Here is a 25139-nt window from a genome sequence, read left to right on the forward strand (position 1 = left end):
ATGGTATTGGGAGTGTTGTAGGGACGAGATGTGTTCTTAAGGATCATCAATTGTAGACCCTAAAACAATTCTAAATTCAACTTAAATTTATTAAGGACCTTCGTGCAAGGGCACGCACTATATTGTGTTTGCAGAGAGCTTGGCAAAAATCTTATTTGACCCTCACAACAATCCTGGGGCATAGAAGCAATTATTATCCCCATTTTTCAGATGAGAAAACTGAGCCTGAAAAATGCCCAGAGTCAAAGGTAGTTAGTGTCAGGAGTGGGATTTGAACACAGGACTTTAACTCCAGCCCATTTCGCGTCAAATCAGATTTCTCTCAGAGGGTTGAGTATCGAGGATGGCAACCTCGATGTAGTTCCAGAGAGGCACCAGCAGGGTGCACTAGCAGTCGGCGTGCCTCTGACGTCAGCGTAGGGGGCAGGGAGCATTTTCCTCCCCATCTCCTCTTTCCAGGAACTCGGCTTTTCGCCTTTGTCCTTTCAATTACTCTAAATAAAGTTTTGTAGCGAATTGTTTTTTTTTCACACCCCGATTAAGTCTCGCGTGCAGTTAGGCGAGGACTCAAGGAGGGGGCCTCCGGTGCGCTTGCGCATTGTTTGGTGCGCGATGCCAGAGGTGACCCTGAGGCGCTACGCATTCAACCGACGCAGGCGGCAGTTGGTCGTTGGAGGACAGGCGGTGCGAGGGCAACCTCGGCGGTGGGGTCCTGGTTGGCGCCTGCGCAGTGCGTTCTGTCGCTGAGGACCGGGGTGACCCTGAGGCGGACCTAGTGACAGGCTTTCCAGCGGACCGTGGCGGTGCTGAGACGACCGGGCCGCGATGCTGAACAAACTCCTGGGGCCGCGCTACAAGGAGCTAATCAAGTACTGGTAAGGAAGTCTCGCTCAGAACCCGCCGCCGCCCGGGAAGCCCCCACCGCGTGTAGAGCCAGTTCTCCCCTCCCCCACCTCCGGCCCCCCCTTCCCCCCTCCCCTCCATTACCTCTGTACCTCCTTCATTAATTTCTGTGCACAGAACGTTGTTCTGTGTCCGACTCTTAGTGACCGCTTCTGGGGTTTTCTTGGCGGAGATACTGATGCTTTGCCATTTCCTTCTCGGGCTCATTTTCAGATGAGGACACTGAGGCAAACGGAGTTAAAAGTGACGTGCCTCGAGTCACCCAGTTCGGAAGTGTCTAAGGCTGGATTTGAACTCTGGTCTTTCTGACTCCAGCCCCGGGGGTCTATCTGCTGCCCCACATTTTTACCTTTCCCCTCCCCCCTTCTAGCATCCTCCTCCCTGCTTCCTTCCTCCCCTTTGACCCCACCTCTCCACTCCTCGGAAAACTCCACAGGATGCCCTTCGTTGTTCACACATTAGTCCATTCATGGTCGGAGCAATTTGGAAGCTCCAGGCTGGTAGGCCCATCTGTGGGGACCTCGAGGAACTCATAGTGGAGATGAACCGAAAAGTAAACGCAAAATATAGGCGAGGAAAATGCCCAGTCCTTTTGGGAAGCGAAGAGGGACGGAGTGCTTCAGACGGGGAAAGGCACAGAAATAGTCGTTGGAAAGGCTTGGGGTAAGGAGGGCCCCTGGAGCTGAGACTGAAGAGGAGTTAGGGACCAGTGCATCTGGGCCTGGGAGACAGCCCTCTGCTAGCATTGAGCCAGTTCAACTGGAGGTACCCAGCTGGGAATGGCCCACTGTATTCAGAGTGGACCTTTTTTCCTCCTACAATGACTCTGCCATATGGGATACAGCCACTGTGAATTCTTTCTCCTTCCATTGACTCTGTCTTCAAGAGAACTATCCCCATTCCCTCTTCATGTTATGACTTTTTACCTTCATAGAATTTATCTTCCCTTGGAATAATCCCTTTCCAGTGACTGGCCTCTACTTCCCCAGGTCCCATTCATTATCCTTTGTTTTGCTTGAAATGTGCCTTCAGGCTTTTGCTTTTTAGAATACTTAGTTTCCTTCTAGGTTCATCGCAAGTTCTTTTCTAAAATAGCCTTTTCCAGTTCTGGAAATTGTGAATGTATTTTCCTGACATCAGATCATTTTGTATTTGCTTTGTCAACCTCAGTCAACTTTGTAAGACTAAATCGAACTATTATTGCATATTATGTCACCCAATAGAACATACATTCTAGTCTGCATGTTCTCTGGCTGCAGCAGTTGTTCTTCTTGCACTGTGACTTAATAGATTTTGAATTTAATTCCAATCAGTGAACATTTGTTTAACCCCTACCACGCGCCTGGCACCGTGTTTACACTGAGGATACAAAAAGGCAAAAGACAATCCCTGTCCTCAAGGAATTTACAATCTAATGGGGGAGACAATATGCAAACAAAGCTAGTCTTATACAAGATAAATTGAAGATAATTAGCTGAGTGAAAGTACTGGAATTTATAGAGTTTAGGGAAGGATTTTAGTCTAGAAAGTAGGATTTTAATTAGAATTTAAAGGAAGCCAGGAGACCAGTAGTTGGGGCAGAGGAGGTAGAGTCAGATAAAATGCCCTGAGTTAAGAGATGGAATGTTTTATTCACTTGATAGCCAGGAATTCATTGTCACAGAGTCAAAAATTTTGTGTTCAAAAGTAAAGTGTGGGAATACTGAAAGGAAAGGAGGGGACTAGATTATGAATGTCAAAAACATCATTTTGTCTGTGATCCTGGAGGCAGTAGGGAGTAAATGAAATTTATTAAGTAAGGGAATGACATAATTGAACCTTTGATTTAGGAAAGTGACTTAAATGGATGAATTTAGAGAATGAATTTAAGTGGGAAGAAACATGATGCTGGCAGACCCTCCAGCAGCTATTGCAGTAATTCAGACTTGTGGTGTTGAGTCAGTAGAATGGTAGCAGTGTCAGAAGATACAATGGGATATATTCAAGAAATGATACATTGGTGAATTTAACAGGCTCGGATAGTGAGCCCAGGTTGATTCCTAGGTTGTGAGCCTAAGGGACTGGGAAGATGGGATAGCCCTCTGCAGTAATAGGGAAAGTAATTGGGGTAGGGTTTTGGACATTGCATTTAAGATTTCTACTGGACATCCAGTTTGAGCTCTCTGAAAAGCAGTTGGAGATGAGAGTAGAAGTCAGTTGAGAGGTTGGGCTGGATATCTAGATTTGAGAATCATCAGCGTAGAGATGGTAATTAAATTATGTAGAAACTGAGATCACCAAGTGAGGTATTATGGAGGAAGAAGAGAAGAGCCAGGACAGAACCCTGAGGGACATCCACTGTTAAAGGGTGTGATCTGGGCAAAAGAAAGAAGAGGAGCAGTCAGAGAGGTAGGAGGAAAGCTACAGAAGAATGTCAAGGATGATAGAGTGATGCAGAGCGGTCAAGAGAAGGAGGATTGAGAAAAGGCCATTGGTTTTGGCAACTAAGAAAGCTTTAGTAATTTGGAGAGACCAGTGTAGGTGGAGCAATAAGGTCAGAGGCCCAATTGTAAGGGGAGAGGAGTGGGGGGAATCTAGTTGCAAAAGACAACAGCAAATGAGGGTTTTCTGAGGATGGGGGAAAGACCTGGGCATGGTTGTAGGTCAGGTAGAGGGATTAAAAGTGAAAGTATAGATGACAGAGGGGGCAGTCTATTAGAGGATACAGGGTGGGATCACTTGTAGGTTACCCTTGGTAAGGCATGAGACCATCTCATTTTGTGAGATGGGAGCAGAGGAGCAGAATGGTGCCAGAGGTGTGGTAGGAGATGAGGAAAAGGAAAAAAGCTTTCAGCAAATCGTGTGTGTGTGTGTGTGTGTGTGTGTGTGTGTGTGTGTGTGTGTGTGTGTGTGTGTAAAATATGAGGTCAAGTTTTCAACTGAGAGAGGGGCATGAGTGGGAGCCATGGGAAGTTTGAGGAGAAATGAAAAGGAGAGCCATGGTGGACAGTGATGAGAGAGGTATAGATAGTCTAGCAGTAATGAGGGCCCAGTTAAGTAACGTGATCCAGAGCTGAGACTTGCCAGAGTGTAGACCTTTTTCCCTTATATCTTTGCCCTTGATTTTCTTTTCAGATCTTCTCTTTTCTCAAATAGAATTTTTGGCCTTTCTGTACAAAATGTTCAGTTTCAGAGAGCACAGTGGTTAGGTGAATAGGTATTGAGGAAGTAATCCTAGAATCCAAGAAATCAGGAGTCCTGAGTATATTAATCATATCTATAGAGTAATATAATTAGAGACAAATTAAGGAGTGAATTCTATAACAAAGAAATTCAGCACTTTTTCCTTGGATGAGATTCCATTAAAGCCCTTGGGACCAAATAAAATACACTAATGCCTTTCCATAAATTTGTTAGAAATAATGGAGTAGGAAGGGATCCTAGGATATTAATTTTAGGAGGGATCTTGTGACACCTAACTACCTTAGAGATTTGCTAGCCCAAAGCCTCCGTTTATGAAGGACTATTAGGGGCTCCTGTGGTCACATACAGTTGAATTCCTCATCTGAGTAGTTTGTCTTTTCTCCCATACCCAATATGCTTTTCCTTTTTTTGTCCTAAAAAAATTAGAAACAAGAACAACTTATTACCAAATTGTGCAATATTTATTTTTAAAAAAATTTTAGTAACACATACTTACTGATGAATAGTGTTAGATGTAGTAGTTGATATTAAAAGTGGAACTAAGCAAGATTTGGAAGGTTGAGTCAGAGTTGAAGGACAGAAGGCAGGAGCTGGAGACTGTTAGGTCCTCAGATTCTCTGGGCTTGAACAGGCCTGCCTACCCATCCCTAGCCAAGCTGGAGAAAGGAGTTTTACCTAGAACTTAAGTTCTTCTTGACAGTAACAAAAATTAATAAAACACTGGCTACTTCTTCTCCCCATTTTGGACACCCTGTCACATGTTTCCTTATGTATTTGTATTGGAGTTTCCATCAGATTGTAAATCCTTAGAGAATTCGTGTTATTTTTTATCTTTCATCTTTGGTACCCAGTACCAAATATAGTACCTGACTTAAGTGGTGCCTAATAAATTGGAATATATTCAACACCACACTAAGCACTGGGGATTTCCAGAGAACATAAGGCATGATCCCTATCTTCTAGAAACTTATAGTGTAGTCAGAGAGCAAGAAGATGATAGATAGGAAGGTAGTGTTGTATGCTATTTTACCTTTGAGTAACAGGAAATATACAGTATAAGAAGCATTCTGGAAAGAGAGTTGAAGCTGGACTCTGGGACCTGTTTTCAAAACTTATTTAGTTTTGAATATAGATGGGTTTGGAACTCTTGCCCATCTGTAAAAATGGAGGCGCAGTAATCTTTTGGGAAGAGAAACATTTTGTAATCCTTAAAATTCCGTGTAAATATGAATTGTTATTAAATATTATTATCAATATTGTTATTCAACAAGGGGCCTGAGAAGCCATTGTGGTCAGGGAGAAGATATGATTGGGTTAGAGCTTAAGAAGGTGGGGCAAGATGGAGTGGAAGATCCTGAGCAGAAAATAAGTGTTTCATGGCAAAGCATAGGCCATGTCTTGTGAGCATTTAGGGTGCAGTTGAGAATGGTAGAATATCCAAGTCATTCTCCAATTGATAAATGGTCAAAGAATATGAACAGACAATTTTCAGATGATGAAATTGAAACTATTACCACTCATATGAAAGAGTGTTCCAAATCACTATTGATCAGAGAAATGCAAATTAAGACAACTCTGAGATACCACTACACACCTGTCAGATTGGCTAAGAGATAGGAAAAAATAATGATGAATGTTGGAGGGGATGCGGGAAAACTGGGACACTGATGCTTTGTTGGTGGAGTTGTGAACGAATCCAACCATTCTGGAGAGCAATCTGGAATTATGCCCAAAAAATTATCAAACTGTGCATACCCTTTGATCCAGCAGTGCTACTACTGGGCTTATACCCCAAAGAGATACTAAAGAAGGGAAAGGGACCTGTATGTGCCAAAATGTTTGTGGCAGCCCTGTTTGTAGTGGCTAGAAACTGGAAAATGAATGGATGCCCATCAATTGGAGAATAGCTGGGTAAATTGTGGTATATGAATGTTATGGAATATTATTGTTCTGTAAGAAATGACCAGCAGGATGAATACAGAGAGGCTTGAGAGACTTACATGAACTGATGCTAAGTGAAATGAGCAGAACCAGGAGATCATTATATACATCAACAACGATACTGTTTGAGGATGTATTCTGATGGAAGTGGATCTCTTCGATAAAGAGAGCTAATTCAGTTTCAATTGATCAAGGATGGACAGAAGCAGTTACACCCAAAGAAAGAACACTGGGAAACGAATATGAACTATTTGCATTTTTGATTTTCTTCCCGGGTTATTTTTACCTTCTGAATCCAATTCTCCCTGAGCAACAAGAGAACTGTTCGGTTCTGCAAACATATATTGTATCTAGGATATACTGCAACATATCTAACATATAAAGGACTGCTTGCCATCTAGGGGAGGGGGTGGAGGGAGGGAGGGGAAAAATCGGAACAGAAGCAAGTGCAAGGGATAATGTTGTAAAAAAATTACCCTGGCATGGATTCTGTCAATATAAAGTTATTATTAAATTAAAAGAGAGAGAGAGAGAGAGAGAGAGAGAGAGAATGGTAGAATATTAGGCTAAATAGAAAGATTGGGTCTTTTTATGCTAGTCAAAATAGTTGAGTCTTTATCTTGTAAACAGCAGAGAAATGTTCTTTTTTTCACTTCCTTTCTTCCCACAACATAGTTTGTGTTATAGTTGTTTCTCCTCACACTTAATGATTATAGCTGCCTTTTCTCTAGTTCTTTAATATTTTCTGCTCTGTTCTTCAAAGAACCCTGTGAGGTAAATTAATGTAAGCACTGTTTATAGATGATGAGATTGAGGCTGAAAGGGGTACACATGGTTGCACAACACTTGTGTCAGAGCCAAAGTTCAGAGTCTGGTCTGCTGACATCAGATCTGATGTTCCTTCAGAGCTTGAATTTCAACAAACCCAAATGTTCTCTTTGCATTATAGCTCAGCATTTCTCAGGTTGATGTTTTCCCTTTATTACTTTAGATTTGTCTCCACCCTCAGCCCTTACATCTCCCACCACCACCTCTGTCTTTAATTTTTTGTCTTTTTAGGGGTAATTAGTGTTTACATATTATATAATTATACATATTACGATCAATGCATAGAGGAGTTGATGAAGTAGCATATGGCACAGTACCACTGATTATTACCAGTCCTGGATAGGATTGCTAAGGATGTCAACCAAATGTCCTTGGGTTATTGCTATTTAAACTTGAAGCCTTGTGACTTTCCAGTCAGTTCAGTTCAAAGAGAGGTAATTCAGTCTCTTTACAAAGCCTCATTACCATTATCTTGGATTCTTTGTCACAACTTTTCCCTCTGCTCTCTCCAGTTCATCTCCTGGAATAATCTTCCTTATACATATATCTGGTCATTGAAGTAATTATAGCTAATCAACATTTATTAACACTTACTGATGAGAGTAAACTCTGACCTGCAACAGCCCTGTAAAGTTATGTAAAATCACCAACAAAAAGTAATACAAACTCAAATGGTCTTGCCGCCTCTGGAGATAGGAAGATGAGTCTTCAGAAAATGGCTCCTTTCATATACAAAACTCAAAAATACAAAACTTGCATACAGAATGTCAATTCTTAGATTCCTGTATAAAATAGGTCTTCAGAAAATGTCTCTGCAAAATCACTTTTCTCTTGAGAATGATATTTCACGCCAAGGAAGTCTTTCTCTTGGTGTCTCTTTAACAACAAAAAGCTTTTTACCACAGCCTTTGAGTTTAGCAAATTTCCTTGGCTCATTCCTGCCACACCTCTCCTTCAGTACCCTGTCCTCATCATTACCATGTGCCAAACACTGTGCTAAGCTATGAGAATACTAATAGGAAAAAAGATAGTCCCTGCCCTTAAGGAATTTATAATCTTACAACAGAAAAGGAAACTAAAAAACTGAGGGTTGGGGATGGGAATGGTTGGAGAAATCTCAAGGTTGCCCAGCTAAGTGAGAAAGGAGAAGCTATAGTCACTCCTTAAATGGAGGTTTGGCGTTCATGGCTCCATCCTCCACAGGGAGAGACAGAAGGTGGTGAAGAACTAGAGAACCATTGCTAATGAGATTTTACTGGGTGATGAGACTAGTTAACATTTATATAGAACCTTAAGGTCATCTCATTTGTCTGCTCAAAAACATTTAGTAGTTCTTTATGGTTTCTGAGTGAACCTTAATTTCCCCCCTAACATTCAAAGCCCTTTATTTTCTCTGCCCTTGCATCTCTATTGATACTTTCTTCGAGTTCTTTTGTTGATATTCTTCCCTAGGCCTAAAGTATCTTCCTGTTCTTTCTTCATCATGTGTTGACTGTCTGCTTATTTTTTAAAGACTTCTTTCAATACTCCCCCTCCACCTCGCTTCCCAACACCCTCTCCTGAACTCCACAGCTTCTTTGTTTTCCCCTGACTTTACCATAAAGTATAAAGTTTAACTCTGAATTATTTTCTGTCCAGTGTTCACATTGTTGTCATGTATATTAAAAGACATTAGTAGTAGAGTGACAGTGTCACATTTATAGCATGGAAATAATAATATGGACACCATCTCGACCCCCACTGTTGTTGGAAAGAAACTGCTTGGTATATCAATATTTATTTCCCCAGTTGATTAAAAGCTCCTTAAAGACAAGGATCATTCTTTTATGCTATTCCCCACAGTTTCTAGAACTGGCTAATTCCTGAAAAAGGCCTTCACAAAGTATTTCTTGATGTATTGATACCTTTTTTCTTCCCTTAGGCTTCCCACAGCAGGTACATGGGGTGCTGTTGGTGCTGTGGGGCTAGTTTGGGCCACTGACTGGCGTCTGATTTTGGATTGGGTGCCATACATTAATGGCAAATTTAAGAAGGACAATTAAGCTATCTTTTCAATCTTAATGGTAAGTCCCTATAGCCCATTTAATAGAGATGCTTTGATAAGTTCATTAGATAATTGGGTGCTATTAGAAATATTCACTTTTATGGATTCACAATCTTTTGATTCCAAAGATATCTTGTTTCCAATACAACTTGTTGGATTAGTTTATAAATTCTTTTTCGCCTTAGAAGGTCCTTCTATTAAAGGGAGGAATAATTTACAAAGGATTATGGTCATTAGTAGCAATTTAGGGTTTTGTTTTGTGTGTTTTTGGGGTTTTTTGGGGGGGGGTTGGTTGTTGGTGTTTTTTAGCTTTTATAGCACAGATAGGTACCTTTTTAGGGAAAGAGCTCACATTGATGTTGTAATCCAGCATCTGCCCCACTGCTCAAAGATGGTCCTACAAACAAACAGAAGTTGTCTGCTGCCATGTGGCACTTGTGACTTCCATAACTGTCTGAAAACACTGATCTTCAGATATTTGCAAAGTACTTCTTAATAATCTTGTAAATAAGCTAGAGTATGGGTTAGCTTTTCAACCATGGACGTTCCTGTGCTATCTTCTGATTTACCTCCCAATAGAGCATCATGATAGAGTGGTATGGGAGTCTGAAGGTACAAGTTGTAATAATAACTCAGATTTACATAACCTCAAATGTTTCCTCACAACCTTGTGAGGTAGGTAGTTGCAAGTATTACTCTATTTTATGAATGAAGGATTTGAGGCACAGAGAAGCAAATGGATTTGCCATGTGATTTTGGCTAAATAAGTCCACTTGTCTGAAATTGTTTCATATGTGTAAAATGAAGATAATTATTCTGGTCCTGTCTGTCTTATACAATGAGATGATAAATGTGAGAGTATTATGAAAACAATAAAGCTGTCTATAGACATAGAGACCTACCCCTTGAAGTCATAGTAATTCATTTTTAATGTCCTTCGCCTAAGACCTATGGCAGTCAGATGGATATCATTATTGCTCATCAGAAAAATACCAAAGATGTAGTGAGAACTAGATGAAAACTTATATCCATTATTCAGGAGGAATGTGTTAGAAGGAAAATCATTAGCAAACTGAAGTATTTTGTAAATGTTTTTTGTCAAAACCTATTATCAAAATTATTTCCAAAATTATACTTGGCAGGCATACTTTGGAGTGTCTTAATATAGCATTCCCAAAGTACATAGTAACCAGGACATCCTCAGTCTAGGCAGACTTTGAAGAGTTTAGAAGTAGTTCCTGATAATCAAAGGCACTTATGACCTCAAAGCTTATCCAGTTCATTCTGAGTAGGATCTTAGTCTGAGACATCCTGACAAATGTTTATCAGGCTTAGCAGGGGCAGCTAGGTGGTACAATGGATAGGATACCAGCCCTGACGTTAGGAGGACCTTAGTTCAAATCTGGTCTCAGACACTTAACATTTCCTAACTGTGTAGGCAAATCACTTAACCCCAGTTGCCTTAGCCAAAAAATAATAATAATAATCAGGCTTAGCATTTATTCCCCTTCCAAGTTAGTCCCTCCCACTTTGACACCATTCTGAATGTGAAGAAGCAAGTTCATCTTTGTATTGAGCAAATCTGATAATTTTGTCTTTTTCTGTAACATTTAGTGCTCATTAAACCTCTCAGAATGTTTCTTGTCTTTGCTTCTTCAGAGAAGTATTGCTGTAATTACCTGTTGTTTTGGTTTTGTTTACAGGTCTAGGAATGGAGGACTTTTGGGGGACTGCTCTTCTTGGGGATCCTGATTGGACACAAATGTGAAATGCTCAGGGTAGACTCCAAGGACCTCGATGTCTCTCACCAACACCTTTGATGTATCACTCTTATAGGGATAATTAAACCTCCCTCTAAAACATGCTGACTTCTTAGGTGTTGAGCACAGGAATAACTATCACAACAGATTGCATTATGCCAGATTTCACAATGACAATATGGAATTAAAAACAAAAAACAAATGGCAAGGCCAAGTTTGAAACCTTTCTGTGGTAATTTTTGATTATTTCTTTGTAGCAAAAATGATTAAACACCTGTCATGGGAGAAGAGTTAGGGTATGACGACACTTAGCATAGCATTGAGAATACTGACTCTGTCCCTTCCCATTGCCATTGTTGCTTAATGCATCCTTGAGATCTGTGAAAGCATCAGGAGCTTTGACATCATCCAAAACCAAGTGGTCAGGGCCATGATATGAAATGAAAGTAATTAACAAATCCAAATAGAAATCAGGATTTGGAGAAAAGTCAAAAAGAAAAGGTCTTTACTGCAACTCAAGAGCTGGTTTGTGGTCTTGGATACAAAAAAGGTGAAAAATATGTTGTTTGGTAGTATTAATTCCCAGAAGTTCCAGAATGTTCAAATAAGGCAGTCTCTTCAGGGCAGGGAGGGGGAACATCCCCACTGTTCTTGAAGAGAATGAAGATGTGGAGAAAAATAATTATAAAGCCCTAGAGTGTTAGCCTTGGAAGGGATGTTAAAACAAAGACAATAGTCCACTTGGAATAAATTTGCAGCAGTCATCCAGTAGAGCTACTCTTAACTAAAACAGACATGGAAGTCACAATTGTTTGTAGAGAACATTGATTACAGAGCTACACAAGAAGGCAGACCTAGGTACTGACAGAGAAGATACAATTCCACACTGAATCTTAAATTAGAGGTTTTAGTCTTTTGAAACTTATGCTATGTTCTTGCTGACTTAGCTGTAATTCTCAAGATGTTTATGAATTTGTACATTATCTATTAATGTACATTAACTATTACCACTTTAGGGACCTTAAGCCCACACAGAAACCATAGATTCCAGTAGCAAAGTAATTAGGACAGAATAGCAAAATCACTAAGAAACTGTCAAATAGTCAAATCATTCTTAGCCTGCCATACACAAAGGAGTTCAGTCTATTATGGACTTCAATGCTGTTGGGAAGTGGAATATTCCCTGGGAAATTCTAGTGTATCCTGCCTGTTATGTTGTCTTATCCTTGTTACTCAGATCTCTCCTTATCTTGGCTGCTCTCCCCCTGCCTGTGCACCTTCCTTTGGCTGCATCTCGACCCCTTATCATCTGTATTGTAGGGAGAAAGGATTCCTAGAGTAGGATGTATCAGGTGCTTGTCAATACAATTAACTTTATCAGGAACACGAAAGGGTTAATGCCTTTTTTTTTTCCCCTTTAAACATCCTCCTTAATCTCCTATTAAAAAGCTCCCTATACTTCATTTGTGACTGGATTTAGAGTACCTAAAAAGACCATACAAATTTTCATAAATCTCAGGAAAGCTTTTATTAAGATAAGGAAGGGAAGGAGAGGAGTTGGGCTGGTAACTTTTACCTTGAATTCCAGTTTCTGTGGCAGAAACCCTTAAATGTTTAGAGGGATAGAGAATGATAAAATTGGTTTCCCCATCAGAAAAGCAATACTCTTGTGGCCAAATAACCCATTAAATGAATTTAGTACGTTTTTTGAGACTATTAAGATCACACAACTAGTCAGAGGCAGGCTAGAGATAAAAGCATAGATGCTCAGGGAAAGATCGAACCTTTACCCAAGTAAAACTTAATCAGTAAGCGCGGAACAACCACTTATATGCTAAAGACTTAAGAGGGAAAAAGGCCTTGCCCTCCAAAATCTTGTATTTTGTTGAGAGATACAAAATTGAGCATACAGGTACAAAATAGATACAAGATAGTTTTGGGGGTTTTTTGAGAACGTACTAAGATATTAATAGTGTATTTTTCCCCAATTATTTGTAAAGAGAGTTTTAAACCATCTTTGTAAGATTTTGAGCTCCCAGTTTTTCTTTTCTTCCCCTCCCTCAAGACCGCAAACCATCTGATATAGGTTCTGCAATCATATTAAACATTTCAACATTAATCATGTTATGAAAGAAGACTCGTAGCAAAAGGGAAAAACCAGAAAAAAAAAAAAGAAAATAGTATACTTCAATCTGCATTCAGATTCCATAGTTCTTTTTCTGAATGTCAGTGGCATTTTCCATCACAAGTCCTTTAGAATTGGTTTGGATCATTGCATTGTTGAGAAGAGCTAAGTATCATAGTTGATCATTGCACGATGTTGCTGTTACTGTGTACAATGTTTTAGCTCTGCTCACTTCACTCGGCATCAGTGTGTCTTTCTGAAATCTATTTGCTCATTTCTTAGAACACAATAGTATTCCATTACTTTCATATACTGCAACTTGTTCACCTGTTCCCCACTTGGTGGGCATCCCCTCAATTTTCTTTGCCACCATAAAAAGAATTATTTTTTTATATATGGATCTTTTTCCCTTGGGGGCTCTTTTAACATAAAACATGCTGTCTTTTTGATTGAACTCAATTCTGCACATAAATCACAATGTTTTTGTCTCTTGTTTTCAGTCTTAACTCAAAAGCAGTTTCTCTTCCTGATTCTATTTAAACTTTTCATTGCTTGAATTAACGGGCCTAGGCAAAAACTAAAGTGGGCTTTGTGGTTTGTGTTTGACATACTGATAGTTCTTGTGATTGATGACTATCCCAGAGAGTAGTCTGCAGTGTTAAATGAAGGCACAGGCAAGTAGTCTTACATCCAGAATCTATAAGCAGGGATTTCCTGTAAAGGAGATAAAATGAACATCTCCCTAAATTTGTGTCCTTTTTGGTTACATTGGTCACCATCCCTTTATGTAGAAGAAAAAATAACAAGGACTCTTTAAAAGGCTAATTACTATAGGATTAAGCTTAATTATGTAGAGGCTCCTTTTTAGAGCTATGAGATTAAGTTCTTTTGCAGTCTGGTTTCTATGTTGAATAATGCAGAAAAGAGGAATGTGAATTTATAAATACACCCCTACCTCTTAACCCTCCTATATTTATAACCTATGGTTCTAGACCATATCTCAGCTTCCCCAGTTCATAGTTTTACGTAGTAATGAGAGAAGCTTATGATATATGAAATTAATGGAATATTGTTCTATAAAAAGTGAATAACTGATTTTAGAAAGACCCAGAAAGAGTTACATGGAACTGATGCTGAGCAAAACAAGCAGAAGCAGGAATACATTGTACATGGTAACAGCAAGATTGTGCGATGATCAACTATGAAAGACTTGGTTCTTAGCAATTCAGTGATCAAAGGCCATCCCATGAAACTTTTTTAACTTAAAGCTTTTTATTTACAAAGCATATGTATGGATAATTTTTCCAACATTGACCTTTGCATAACACAAGTGCCTATGTATATGAGGTGTACTATGGCAGCATTTTTGACAACAGGTACCTACATGTAATTAATGTTACCTTTAAGCTAGATCCCCTATAACATGAAAAGCCTGAGTTATTTCTGGGGATGTGTTTTTCCTGTCCATACCTTCCGGACCTTCCGTTCTTGCTTAAATTGTTGCAGTAGTCTTTGACTCGGTCTCCCTCTTTCAGTCCTCTTCTCCACTCGGCTACTTTCCTATCAGTAGTGCAAGCCTGCCTATGTCATACCCTTCCCCAGGAAACGCTAGTTTCCTCCAATACTTCCATAAAAAAAAATAAAAATCCGCACTTCACAAGATGTCTCCTTTCTACCTTACCAGGCTTTCTTCCATCCAGATTAACTTCCATCCATACTAGACAGACTATGGTGCATTTGCATAGTTAACTACATGCTGCTGTTAGAATGTGTCTTGAGAACTGAGGCAGCATTGTTTCCTTTTTTTTTTGTATTCCCAGTGCATATACAGTACATACTAAATATGACCAAGCAGTTACAACTACTTGTCTGAATCTCAGACAACTCAGTAACTTTATAGAAGTTCCCATAGCTATAAGTGCCCATGTCCCTTCTTCCTGGATCCCCACCAAGCTCTCTGCTTTCTAGATTCTGTGGGATAGCAGACAAAAGCCCTGGTTCAGGAGTCAGAGACACTGGTTTAAATAATGGTCTTGCCACTTGTGAATTTAAGTCCCTTCAGCTTACTGGGTTCTAGGTTCTGCATCTTTAAGATGAAAATAATACCCAAATGTTTCCTGAGAAGTGTTAGGAAGATCAAATGAATAAAATACAAATTATCTGAAACCTTTTAAAGGTTAATGATATAAAGATCAGTCATCAGCTGTCTGTCCCCTGAATTCTCCCTTCTGAATACAACCTGTGGTATTCTCTTAAGTGTTTCTCTCTGTGACCTGGGATCCCCAGTCTACTAGTCCATATTGGGTCATTTCTTAATTGTGCACCCTGGTAACTGATAAGTAGTCTAGATCTGTTCTTGAACAAGGTTCTGACCCATTATTTTCTGGGGCACAGTTTAACAATTGGGCACAACATGTATATGACAACCTACAATTTGCAATTCTGTTTACTGTTAAATTAGGGGAATTGAAAGCCATTCACAATCTCTCTGTGGCATACCTTTTCAAACTTCATGTGTTCCACATTTTATCAGACTGGTTTATATGCCATCTTCACTTCCCTTTTGCTTGCTTTTTTTGTAGGCTATTCACCCATGCCTAGAATTCACCAATGTCTCTTAGAATCCTTTGTTTCCTTCAAAGCATACCTCAAGGGTCACTTCTTCCTACATAAAACCTGATTGCTGATTCTCCTCAGCCATAGTGCCTCTTGCCCTCAATTACCTTGTATTGTTTACATATATCTTTTTTGACTTTTATGTATATATTACTTCCCTTTTTTCTACTCATTAGATATTTCCAACAAGATGTCCCAACCTCAACATGTCTAAAACACAACTTTTTTTTTTTAAGTATGCCTCTTTTTTTTTAATTAATTAGTTATCTTTTTTTTTTTTTTTAACCCATACCAGGGTAATTTTTTACAGCATTATCCCTTGCACCCACTTCTGTTCCGATTTTTCCCCTCCCTCCCTCCACCCCCTCCCTCAGATGGCAAGCAGTCCTTTACATGTTAAATAGGTTGCAGTATATCCTAGATACAATATATGTGTGCAGAACTGAACAGTTCTCTTGTTGCACAAGGAGAATTGGATTCAGAAGGTATAAATAACCCAGGAAGAAAAACAAAAATGCAAGCAGTTTATATTCATTTCCCAGAAAAATATATTCATTTTCTTTCTTTGGGTGTAGCACAACTTTCTTTCCAACACCTCCTCTCTGAATTATTCACTTACCCTTTAAGGTACCACCAACTTCCCAGTTATCCAGGTTTGTACCCTCAATGTCACTCTCAGGTCCTCACTCCACATATCCAGTTGAGTCACTAAATCTTGCCATTTCTACCTCCATAATATTTCTCCAACATATTCCTTTTCCCCAGTCATACCCCTAGTTCAGACCCTTTTCACTTCTTGTGTGCATTTCTGCAATTACTTTTTTTAGGTACAAAGATTATTTCAATAGACCACTTGTTGCATTATATTTTCCATACAAAAGTTTTTTCTTTTTTTAAAAAAGCTTTTTATTTTCAAAATATATGCAAAGATGTTATCATTCATCCTTGCATTCAACATTCACCTTGCAAAACCTTGTTTCAATTTTTTTTTCTCCCTCCCTTTCTCCCACCTTACCTGAACAGCAAGTATTCCAATTTAGCTTAAACACATGTAATTCTTCTAACATATTTCCACAATTATCATGCTGCACAAGAAAATCAGATCAAAAAAGGAGAAAACAAAATTCAAGCAAATAACAAAAGATGAAATACTCTGTTGTGATCCACATTCAGTCCCTACAATCCTTTCTCTGATGAAGATGACTCTCCATCACAAGTCTATTGGAACTGGACTGAATCACCTCATTATTGAAAAGAACTGCATCTATCAGAATGGATCATTGCATAACCTTTATCATTATGTACAACGTTCTCTTGGTTCTACTCACTTCACTTAGCAACAGTTCATTTAAGTCTCTCCAGGCCTTTCTGAAATCATCCTACTGATCATTTCTTATAGAACAATAATATTCCATAACATTCATATACCACAATTTATTCAGCCATTCTCCATGATGGGCATCCATTCAGTTTCTGGTTTCTGGCCACTATAAAAAGGGATGCCACAAACATTTTTGCACATGTGGGTCCTTTTTATAATCTCTTTGGGATACAGGCCCAGTAGAGACACTGCTGGTCAAAGTGTTGAGGTCTAGATTTGGGTACCTAGATGAAATTAGGGTTAAAGTCTAGTGGCAGGTTTGGGGTACAGATTCGGCTCAAGGGGGTCTAGTAGCGGCGCAAGTTCCCAATAAAAGCATTTATTGGCCCGGAGAGCTAGATTGATAAAAGAGGTTTATTATTGGATAAGCAAGGTTAAAGTATAGGCGAAGGTAGAGATAAGGAGGGCACTGGACAGAGGGTCCTCACATGGTAGCCATGTTTGGAATCTGCAAAGAGGGGTTCTCAGCGTGGCCTTTTTATGATAGGAGACTTAGCTTGAGGGGCTTTGGGGTGTAGCCCCAAAGTTGGCTCAGATCTGGGTAGGTCTGGGAACAAGTCAGATCTTCTATTGGAATTCAAAGGCACCAGGATTTGTGAGTTAAGGGGCAATTTACATTATTAACTAGGAGAGGGTGGGAATCTAGAAAGGAATCTTTCCCACATCATTCCCTCCTCAAGCAGTTGGAACTTAAATTCGTTTAAGGAAAAAGACATGGGACAAAGTCTCTTCTTGAGACAGAATTGAAGATTTTCTCATCCCAGGATTTTCCAAGTTCGGAGGTCCCCTCTTCAAAAGGGTATGCAGAGTTTGATAACCCCTTGGTCATAGTTCCAGTTTGTACTCTTGAATGGTTGGATCATTTCACAATTCCACCAACAATGCATTAATGTCCCAGTTTAACCACATTCCCTCCAACATTTATCATTACATTTTCCTGTCATTTTAGCCAATCTGAGAGGTATGTAATGGTACTTCAGAGTTATCTTAATTGCAATAACCTAATTGGCCTTCCTGATTCTCCCCTATTCATTACATCCCCCATTTTGAACACAGAAATTTTCCTAAATCCTTAATAAACTTGAGTGACTCCCTATTCCAGGATCAAATATAATATATTTTGATATTTAAATCCAATCTCCTCAGGTGAGGAGGTAACCCTCTGAATGCCTGTGCCTTTCTTTTGGGAGCAGCAAGCCCCTGAGGGAGGAAGGCTGTACAGAGATGGGAGTCTTCAGTCCACCCTGAAGTAATGACTTGCTTCCATGCTTCCAGCTTCCACTTTCTGCTTCCAGCCTGAAGTCCTAACTGGGATGTGGAGAACCTCTAGTGCACAGAGGACAACCTTCCCTTTGACTACAGACCTCCCTCTCCTGCTGTACCTGCCCCTAAGAGAAGAGGAAGAGGGAAGTTGGGGGGCGAGGAGGAGGCACTGAACGGGACTTTTCTCCTTCTGCATCCTTTACTACCTAATCTAGACTATCCTTCAGAGGGAAGAGATGTAGTGAAGCAGGGTCTCCCATCTGACCTTGAACCTATCATCAGCACTCTGTGAGGAACCTTCTCACAACTGGTCATATCTTTCATATGCCAATGATTTTGAATTCTTATACATCATCGTCATTGAAACCCATCAGCAAATCCATTCTTCATCGTAGCTCTGCTTGACTTTGACTCTGTGAAACAATATGCCTATTCACCCAGGATAAAATGATCACCTGAAATGTCACAAAGAAAATTTTATATTGGGGTACTTTACACCTCCTCAAAGGGGCATTAGGTGGCACACTGGTTAAAGTGCAGGGCCTGAAGTTCAGAGTTCAAATTTGGTCTCGGACACTAACTGTGTAACCCTGGCAAGCCCTCCTCTTTGAGGATCCATTCCTATCAACCAATCAAATTCTGGTAGCTCCTGTTATTGATTCTAGGTCAATTGGCTTCCTTCATTGGTTTTGATACATGGGTCACACATTTTTTCTCCTCACCAACTCCTACCTTCATATGTAATGACCATCATATTGACATACTGACTTCATCATTCACATGGATTCTCCTTCAAACACTAACCATTTGGCTCTTTGACCTACTCCTTCATTGTTCCTCAATCACAAAGATAGTCAAGCCCTCGATATTTCTACCACCTACAAATGCATCACTCCTATGTTGGAGAATTCCAAAATCTCCTTAAGCCAACTATAATCTATAGGTTTTTCACCTCTCCCTGTGCCTTCCCTTAAAAAGTTACTTTTCATCTGCATCATGATCTTCAATCTCTTGACCCTTCAATTCTCTCCCATTCTGTATCAGGATTAGTCACTCTTCTTTTTCCCACCATGACCCTTTGATGAACCAGTTCAACTCTACACTGTCCTTTCCTGAATCCCTAGCCCCCTTCTCATTTCACCTCTTACATCTTGCCAAGCCTCAGCCATATCCTCTTGTACCTCTTCTAGATTCATTCTTAAATATATGTGATACGGGAAAGATTCCTTTCTAGATTCCCACCCTCTCCTAGTTAATAATGTAAATTGCCCTTTAACTCACAAATCCTGGTCTTTGAATTCCAATAGAAGATCTGACCTGTTCCCAGCCCCACCCGGATCTGAGCCAACTTTGGGGTTACACCCGAAAGCCCCTCGAGCTAAGTCTCCTATTATAAAAAGGCCATGCTGGGAACCCCTCTTTGCAAAGATTCCAAACATGGCTAGCATGTGAGGACCCTCTGTCCACTGGACTCTCTGTCCAGTGCCCTCCTTATGTCTACCTTTGCCTATACTTTAACCTTGCTTACCCAATTAATAAACCTCTTATCAATCTAGTTCTCTGGGCCAATAAATGCTTTTATTGGGAACTTGCACCGCTACTAGACCCCCTTGAACCGAATCTGTACCCCAAACCTGCCACTAGACCTTAACCCTAATTTCATTTAGGTACCCCAAATCTAGACCTCAACATTTGCAACTGAAAGGACAATGGATAAAATCATAAAACTATTCTACTATATATGTTACACAACTTCAATTGGGTTTTCAGTACTGTTTGGAGTTTCTTCCAAATCTGCTATATTAATTCATTCCATTTTCCACAGTAGCTCTTCCAAATATTTTTGTCCTTCCTAAACTTCCCCTGATTTCCACTTCCCTACACTCTCTCAACTGAGAATATTGCCCCATATTTTACAGAAAAAAATGAGGTCATTTGCTGTGAGCTCCCTTTCCCCCTGTATCTCATATCACTCATATACCTTCTGCCTCCTGTCTCACACATGGCTCACATGAAACGGTAGTCTTGCTCTTTACCAAGACTAACCCCTCTATTTGCACAAACCAACCCATTCCATTTTATCTCCTGATCCAACAGATTGTCTCCTCTGGCATCCTCACTATAGTTTATTTTCAATCTGTCTACTGGCTTGTTCCCCTGCTGTCACAGACCTTTTTCTCCCATCCTGAAAAAAATCACTTGTTCCATCTCCCGCTAATGATCCTCCTTTATCTCTTTGCCCTTTATGTCCAAACTCCTTGAAAAGGCATTTTACCAAAGGAGCCTCCATTTTCTTTCACTATTTAACCCCTTACAATCCAGTTTCTGACTTTATCATTCTGCCAAGGTCTCTCTCTCTCCAAAGTTATACTGATCTCAAGTTGCCAAATCCAGTGGCCCTTTCCTCTTTCTCCTTGACCTCTCTGCAGCCTTTTACACCATTGATCATTCTCTTGATACTTTCTTTTCTCTAAGTTTTCTCTAGGAGGTTTGGCTCCCCCCTCCTAATTCTCCTCCTACCTCTCTGAACATTTTTTTGAGGTTTCCTTTGCTGAATTCTCTTTCATATCACATCCTCTAACCATAGGTATCCCTCAGGATTTTGTCCTAGGCCCTCTTCTTCCTCTATACTACCTCATTTGTTGCTCCCTGGGATTTAATTACCAGCTATATACTGAAGATTTTCCAAATCTGTCTTGCCTCAATCTTTCTGATGTCCAATCTCATATCTCCAATGGTTTGGCTTCCTTTAAGTCTCAACCAAAATCTCACTTTTTAATAGCAAGTCTTTCCAACCCTTCATTCTGATATATTCTCCATGTTAATTATTTTCTATGTATCCTGTGAATGTGGTCTCTCCTATTAAATTGTGAGTTCTTGGAAGGATTGTCTTTTGCCTCTTTTTGTATTCCTCTCTTCCTCCTAGTCACTTAAGCAGTTCCTAGTACATAGTAGGTACTTAATAAGTTTTTGATTAACTAAAGATCTTCACCTTTTCCTTCCTATATTTCCAGTTTTCTTATACTTGACTCCCTTAATTTGGGATCCAACTCATCTAACTTCCCCAATCTCAGATTTTTGGTTCCCTGACCAGGAACTCTGAAAACTAGACTTCACCTCATCAAGAAAGCCTCATTTTCCTGAGTTCAAGCCTAATTTCAGACGTTTACTAGCTGTGAGACCTTCGGAAATCACTTAACCTTGTTTGCCTCAGTTTTCTCATTTGTAAAATAAGCTGGAGAAGGAAGTGGCAAACCACCCCAGTATCTCTGTCAAGAAAACCCCAAAGAAGGTCACAAAGAGTTGGATATGACTGAAAAATCAGTGAATAATGAACTCTCCCATTAGTGTGTATGCTCTTTCAGATTAAAGACAGTTTCAATTTCATCTTTGCATTCCCAGCTCTTAGCAAAATGCTTGACACAAAATAGGTGTTTAATCAATGCTTGTTGATTGTATCTGCCATAATCTACTCCCCATGCTTAATATTCTTGAAATGTGAAATGTACTTTGCACAGGAACTGGAAATTGAGTGGATGCTCATCGGTTGGGGAATGGCTGAAAAAGTTATGGTATATAAATGGAATATAAGAAACAACAAGTAGGCTGATTTCAGAAAAGCCTGGAATGAACTACATGAATTAGTGAAATGAGCAGAATCAACAGAATATTGTACACAGTAACAAGATTATATGATGATCAATTGTGATAAACTTGACTCTTCTCAGCAATTTGGTGATTCGAGACAATTCCAATGGACTAGGGATGGAAAATGTCATCTGTATCCAAAGAGAGAACTATGAAGACTATGGATTAAACCACAGTGTTCTCACCTTTTGTTTCTCATGAATTTTTTTCCCCTTTTGAGACCAAAATGTTTCTTGTACAAAATGACAAATATAGAAATGTTTAAAAGGATAGCATATATTTGACCTGTATCAAATTGCTGTTTTGGAAAGAAAAATTCGGAACACAAAGTTTTACAAAAATGAATATCAAAAACGATATAAGTATTTGGAAAAATAAAGTACTATTGAGAAAAAAATGCACTTTACACCTAGTTTCTGAATTGAATGCACTCTCAACCAATCAACAAGCATTAATTCAGACACTAATCTATGGCAGACACTGTGCTAGGTGCTGGGGATACAAGGACAAAAGCAAAATAGTCCCTCCCTTCTAGCAGCTTATATATTTAAAAAATTAATTTTATTTTTAATTCTGAAAATTTCCCTCCCATTTCCCACCCAAGGAGAAAGCCAAAAACAAACAAACAAACCCCAGCAAAACAAGTTACTGCATTAGCGTTGGGAGCTTAAATTCAAATATAAGACTTTCAGGACAAACTTTTATATAGCTTCTTTTACTTATTTGTGTGCATGTTGTCCCATTCTTTTTCATCAGAATGTGAGCTCAGTTTAAAGCATAAAACTGCAGGAAGGCTTTTGGGATATACTACATATGTGTGTGCATATGTATTTGCATACTCATGTAGTATATCCATACACGTGTTTGTGTGTACATATACATATACACACATACCTATATAACACATGCATTTGCATACAGAGACGTATTTGTAAATATTATCAAGTAATTGAGAGAAGTGGACCAGAAACTGAGGAATCCATAAAAGTGTCTTATAAAAGATGTCTCTTGAAGGGAGGTTTTGAAGAGGATTGAAGAAAGGAAGCTTCTTTGGCTCAAAAGTAGAGGACCTGAGCAAGGGCAATGAGTAATCAATATGGAAAGATCTGCTAGATTCAGATTGTAAAAAGCTTTAAATGCCAAATGTGGAGGCTGTCTGGAGCCCCTATAGTTTCTTGGGTGGGAGTCAATAGTAAGCATTAAGCACCTATTATGTGTCAGGAATATCAATTTGGCAGCTTCCTGGGGAGAGATGAGAGGAGAGACTTTACTGAAGTTCAAAGGGGTTAGCAGGGGTTAAAATGAATGGGTTGGATAGGAGTCTGGAGAACCAATGATAAGCCATGCTACTCATCTCTGGACAAATATGTGATGTCAACTAAATATGTGGGTGTCAATTAAGATGTGTATTTTTTGGACATGGCTAAATGTGAAAATCGTCTTGCTTAACTATATTTGTTATATGGTTCTTGTAGGGGTTTTTTTCCCCATTGGGAATTGGGAGAAAGGAAAACTGTTCATTGAAAGAAAATTTACTTTAAAAAAGAAAAGGCAAGGACTGCTCTATGTTAAAACCACTTTATGCATAGCCCTGTCCATACACTAGAGGTGATACAAAGTTGCAATTGAGTCTCCTTCAGACTGCTTAATCTACTAAATGGACAAAGTCAAAAATCATAAAATTAAATGAGATCTGAAAAGATTATTACCAATTCTAGGAAATTAGGATTCCACAGAGATGGCATCTGAAATGGGCTTTAAAGGATGGGCAAGGATTCAGCAGGTAAAGAGGGGGAGAAAGGGCATTTCAGGCTCAAGGCAGAAACAGGTGAAGTGCAGATTCCAAAAAGCAGAGTCCCCTTTGGCTGGATGGAGATGCATAAAAAAGGAAGGAAGGAGGGAAAGAAACAGGCATTTTTTGGGGAAAGTAGGTGCTACTCTGATCGCCATTTATACAGATGGGAAACAGCAGTTTAAGTGACTTACCCAAGTTCACAAGCTAATAAGTATCTGAGTATCTTGGAGGGGCACCAAATTAAAGAGCCGTGAATGTTATAGGAATGTCAGTATCTTAGGGATGGACTGTTATTCGGTAAGAGCTGTTCTTTGCGTTTCCATAAGGTGTGGGATAGAACTGCATATGAAAGGGGCATGGATGAGAGAAATAAGAGAACTATTGGAGGTAGAGAAGCTGTGCCCCATTCTCAGAAAACTTAAAAGAATCCATCTAGAAAGGTTCTCCATTAGTCGATTGTGGGATTGGGGCTCATTTCTCCAAGAGACATTCACAGGTTATCCTATGCACTTAATTGTAAATTGCTTCTGAACTTTGTCATTTGTTGCTTAAAGCCTGTCTGTTACTACACTGTAGCCAACTGTACTAGTAGGGGATTTGGTCGTCCAGCGTGTCTAGGTATTTGGGGGAAGGCCTCTTAGATAGTAGGCAGAATTCTTCCAAAGGTGACCAGAACAACTTCATTAGGCGGCCCCTCCCTCATCAACCCTCAGCCTAGCTTTTTTCCAATTATGTCCCCCCAACTTATGCCACGGAGTAATGTTTATGTGATGGGTGGGGATAGTGTAGATCACTAGCGGGAGTAAATAGACTAAAGAATGGGGACACTGCAAACCACCAGGGGGAGTGGACAGGCTGGTCTCCAGGGAAGGGGAAGAGGGATTGTGGGTCTAAACGTTATAGATTGGGAACTAGAAGAGACTTCAGAGGTTATTTAGTGTTCCCTCCTCCTCTTGGTACAGACGAGGATGTCACAAAGAGTCGGCGGGCTGGTTCCTAAATGGGGGGAGGGATCCTCACTAGAGGGAGTGGACGGTCTCCACCTAGGGGGCACTGTGAGTCACTGCTTAAGTGTGGGGCTGGTCCCGAGAGAGGGAAGGCGGGGTGGACCTCCGGAAGGAGCCAGTGGGCTGGTCGCCGGGAGGGGCGGAGCTTAGGGTAGGACCCCCGGGCCGGCAGGGGGCGTCCCCGGGGGCCGGGGGCGGGCCGAGAAGCCAGCCGGGCTGTTGCCCCAGGCGCCTCGTGGCGGCGGCGGCGGCGGCAGCGGCAGCGGTGGCGGGGCCAGCTTTCTCCGGCTCGCTCGCGCGCGCGCTCGCCCGGGAGCGCCAGGTGGGAGCCGGCGGCGGCGGCGGCGGCGGCGGCGGGGCCATGTCCAAGGCGTGGGGGCCCCGGGGGCTCCTATCGGGCAGGAAGCAGCGCGTGGTGGCGGCGCCAAGGTGAGCGGGGGGCACGCGGGGCGCCCGTTGGCCCGGGCGGGAGGGCGGTGTCCTGCCGAGGTGAGGGGCGGCCCCGCGGCGGGCCAGGGGCCGAGCCGGCGCGGAGGCGGGAAAGTTTCTCCCGAGCGGGCGGAGTGAGCGGGGGGAGGAGGAGGAGCAGGAGCGGAGGAGGGAGAGAGCGCAGGCAATGGAGCGGGGCGCAGCGCGACGCAGCCC

General features: G+C 40.7%; 1 protein-coding gene across 1 annotated transcript; it reads left to right on the plus strand.

Moving 5' to 3' along the window:
• The first annotated feature begins 699 nt into the window (after positions 1-699).
• LOC127545173 (cytochrome b-c1 complex subunit 10) lies at positions 700-10885 on the plus strand. The gene is made up of 3 exons (XM_051972278.1): positions 700-875; positions 8777-8918; positions 10603-10885. The coding sequence occupies exons 1-2, from the start codon at positions 826-828 to the stop codon at positions 8895-8897; spliced, it is 171 nt and encodes a 56-aa protein (XP_051828238.1). The 5' UTR covers positions 700-825; the 3' UTR covers positions 8898-8918; positions 10603-10885.
• The last annotated feature ends 14254 nt before the right edge of the window (positions 10886-25139 follow it).

This window comes from Antechinus flavipes, chromosome 1 (genome assembly GCF_016432865.1).
Source record: "Antechinus flavipes isolate AdamAnt ecotype Samford, QLD, Australia chromosome 1, AdamAnt_v2, whole genome shotgun sequence".
Taxonomy (NCBI): domain Eukaryota; kingdom Metazoa; phylum Chordata; class Mammalia; order Dasyuromorphia; family Dasyuridae; genus Antechinus; species Antechinus flavipes.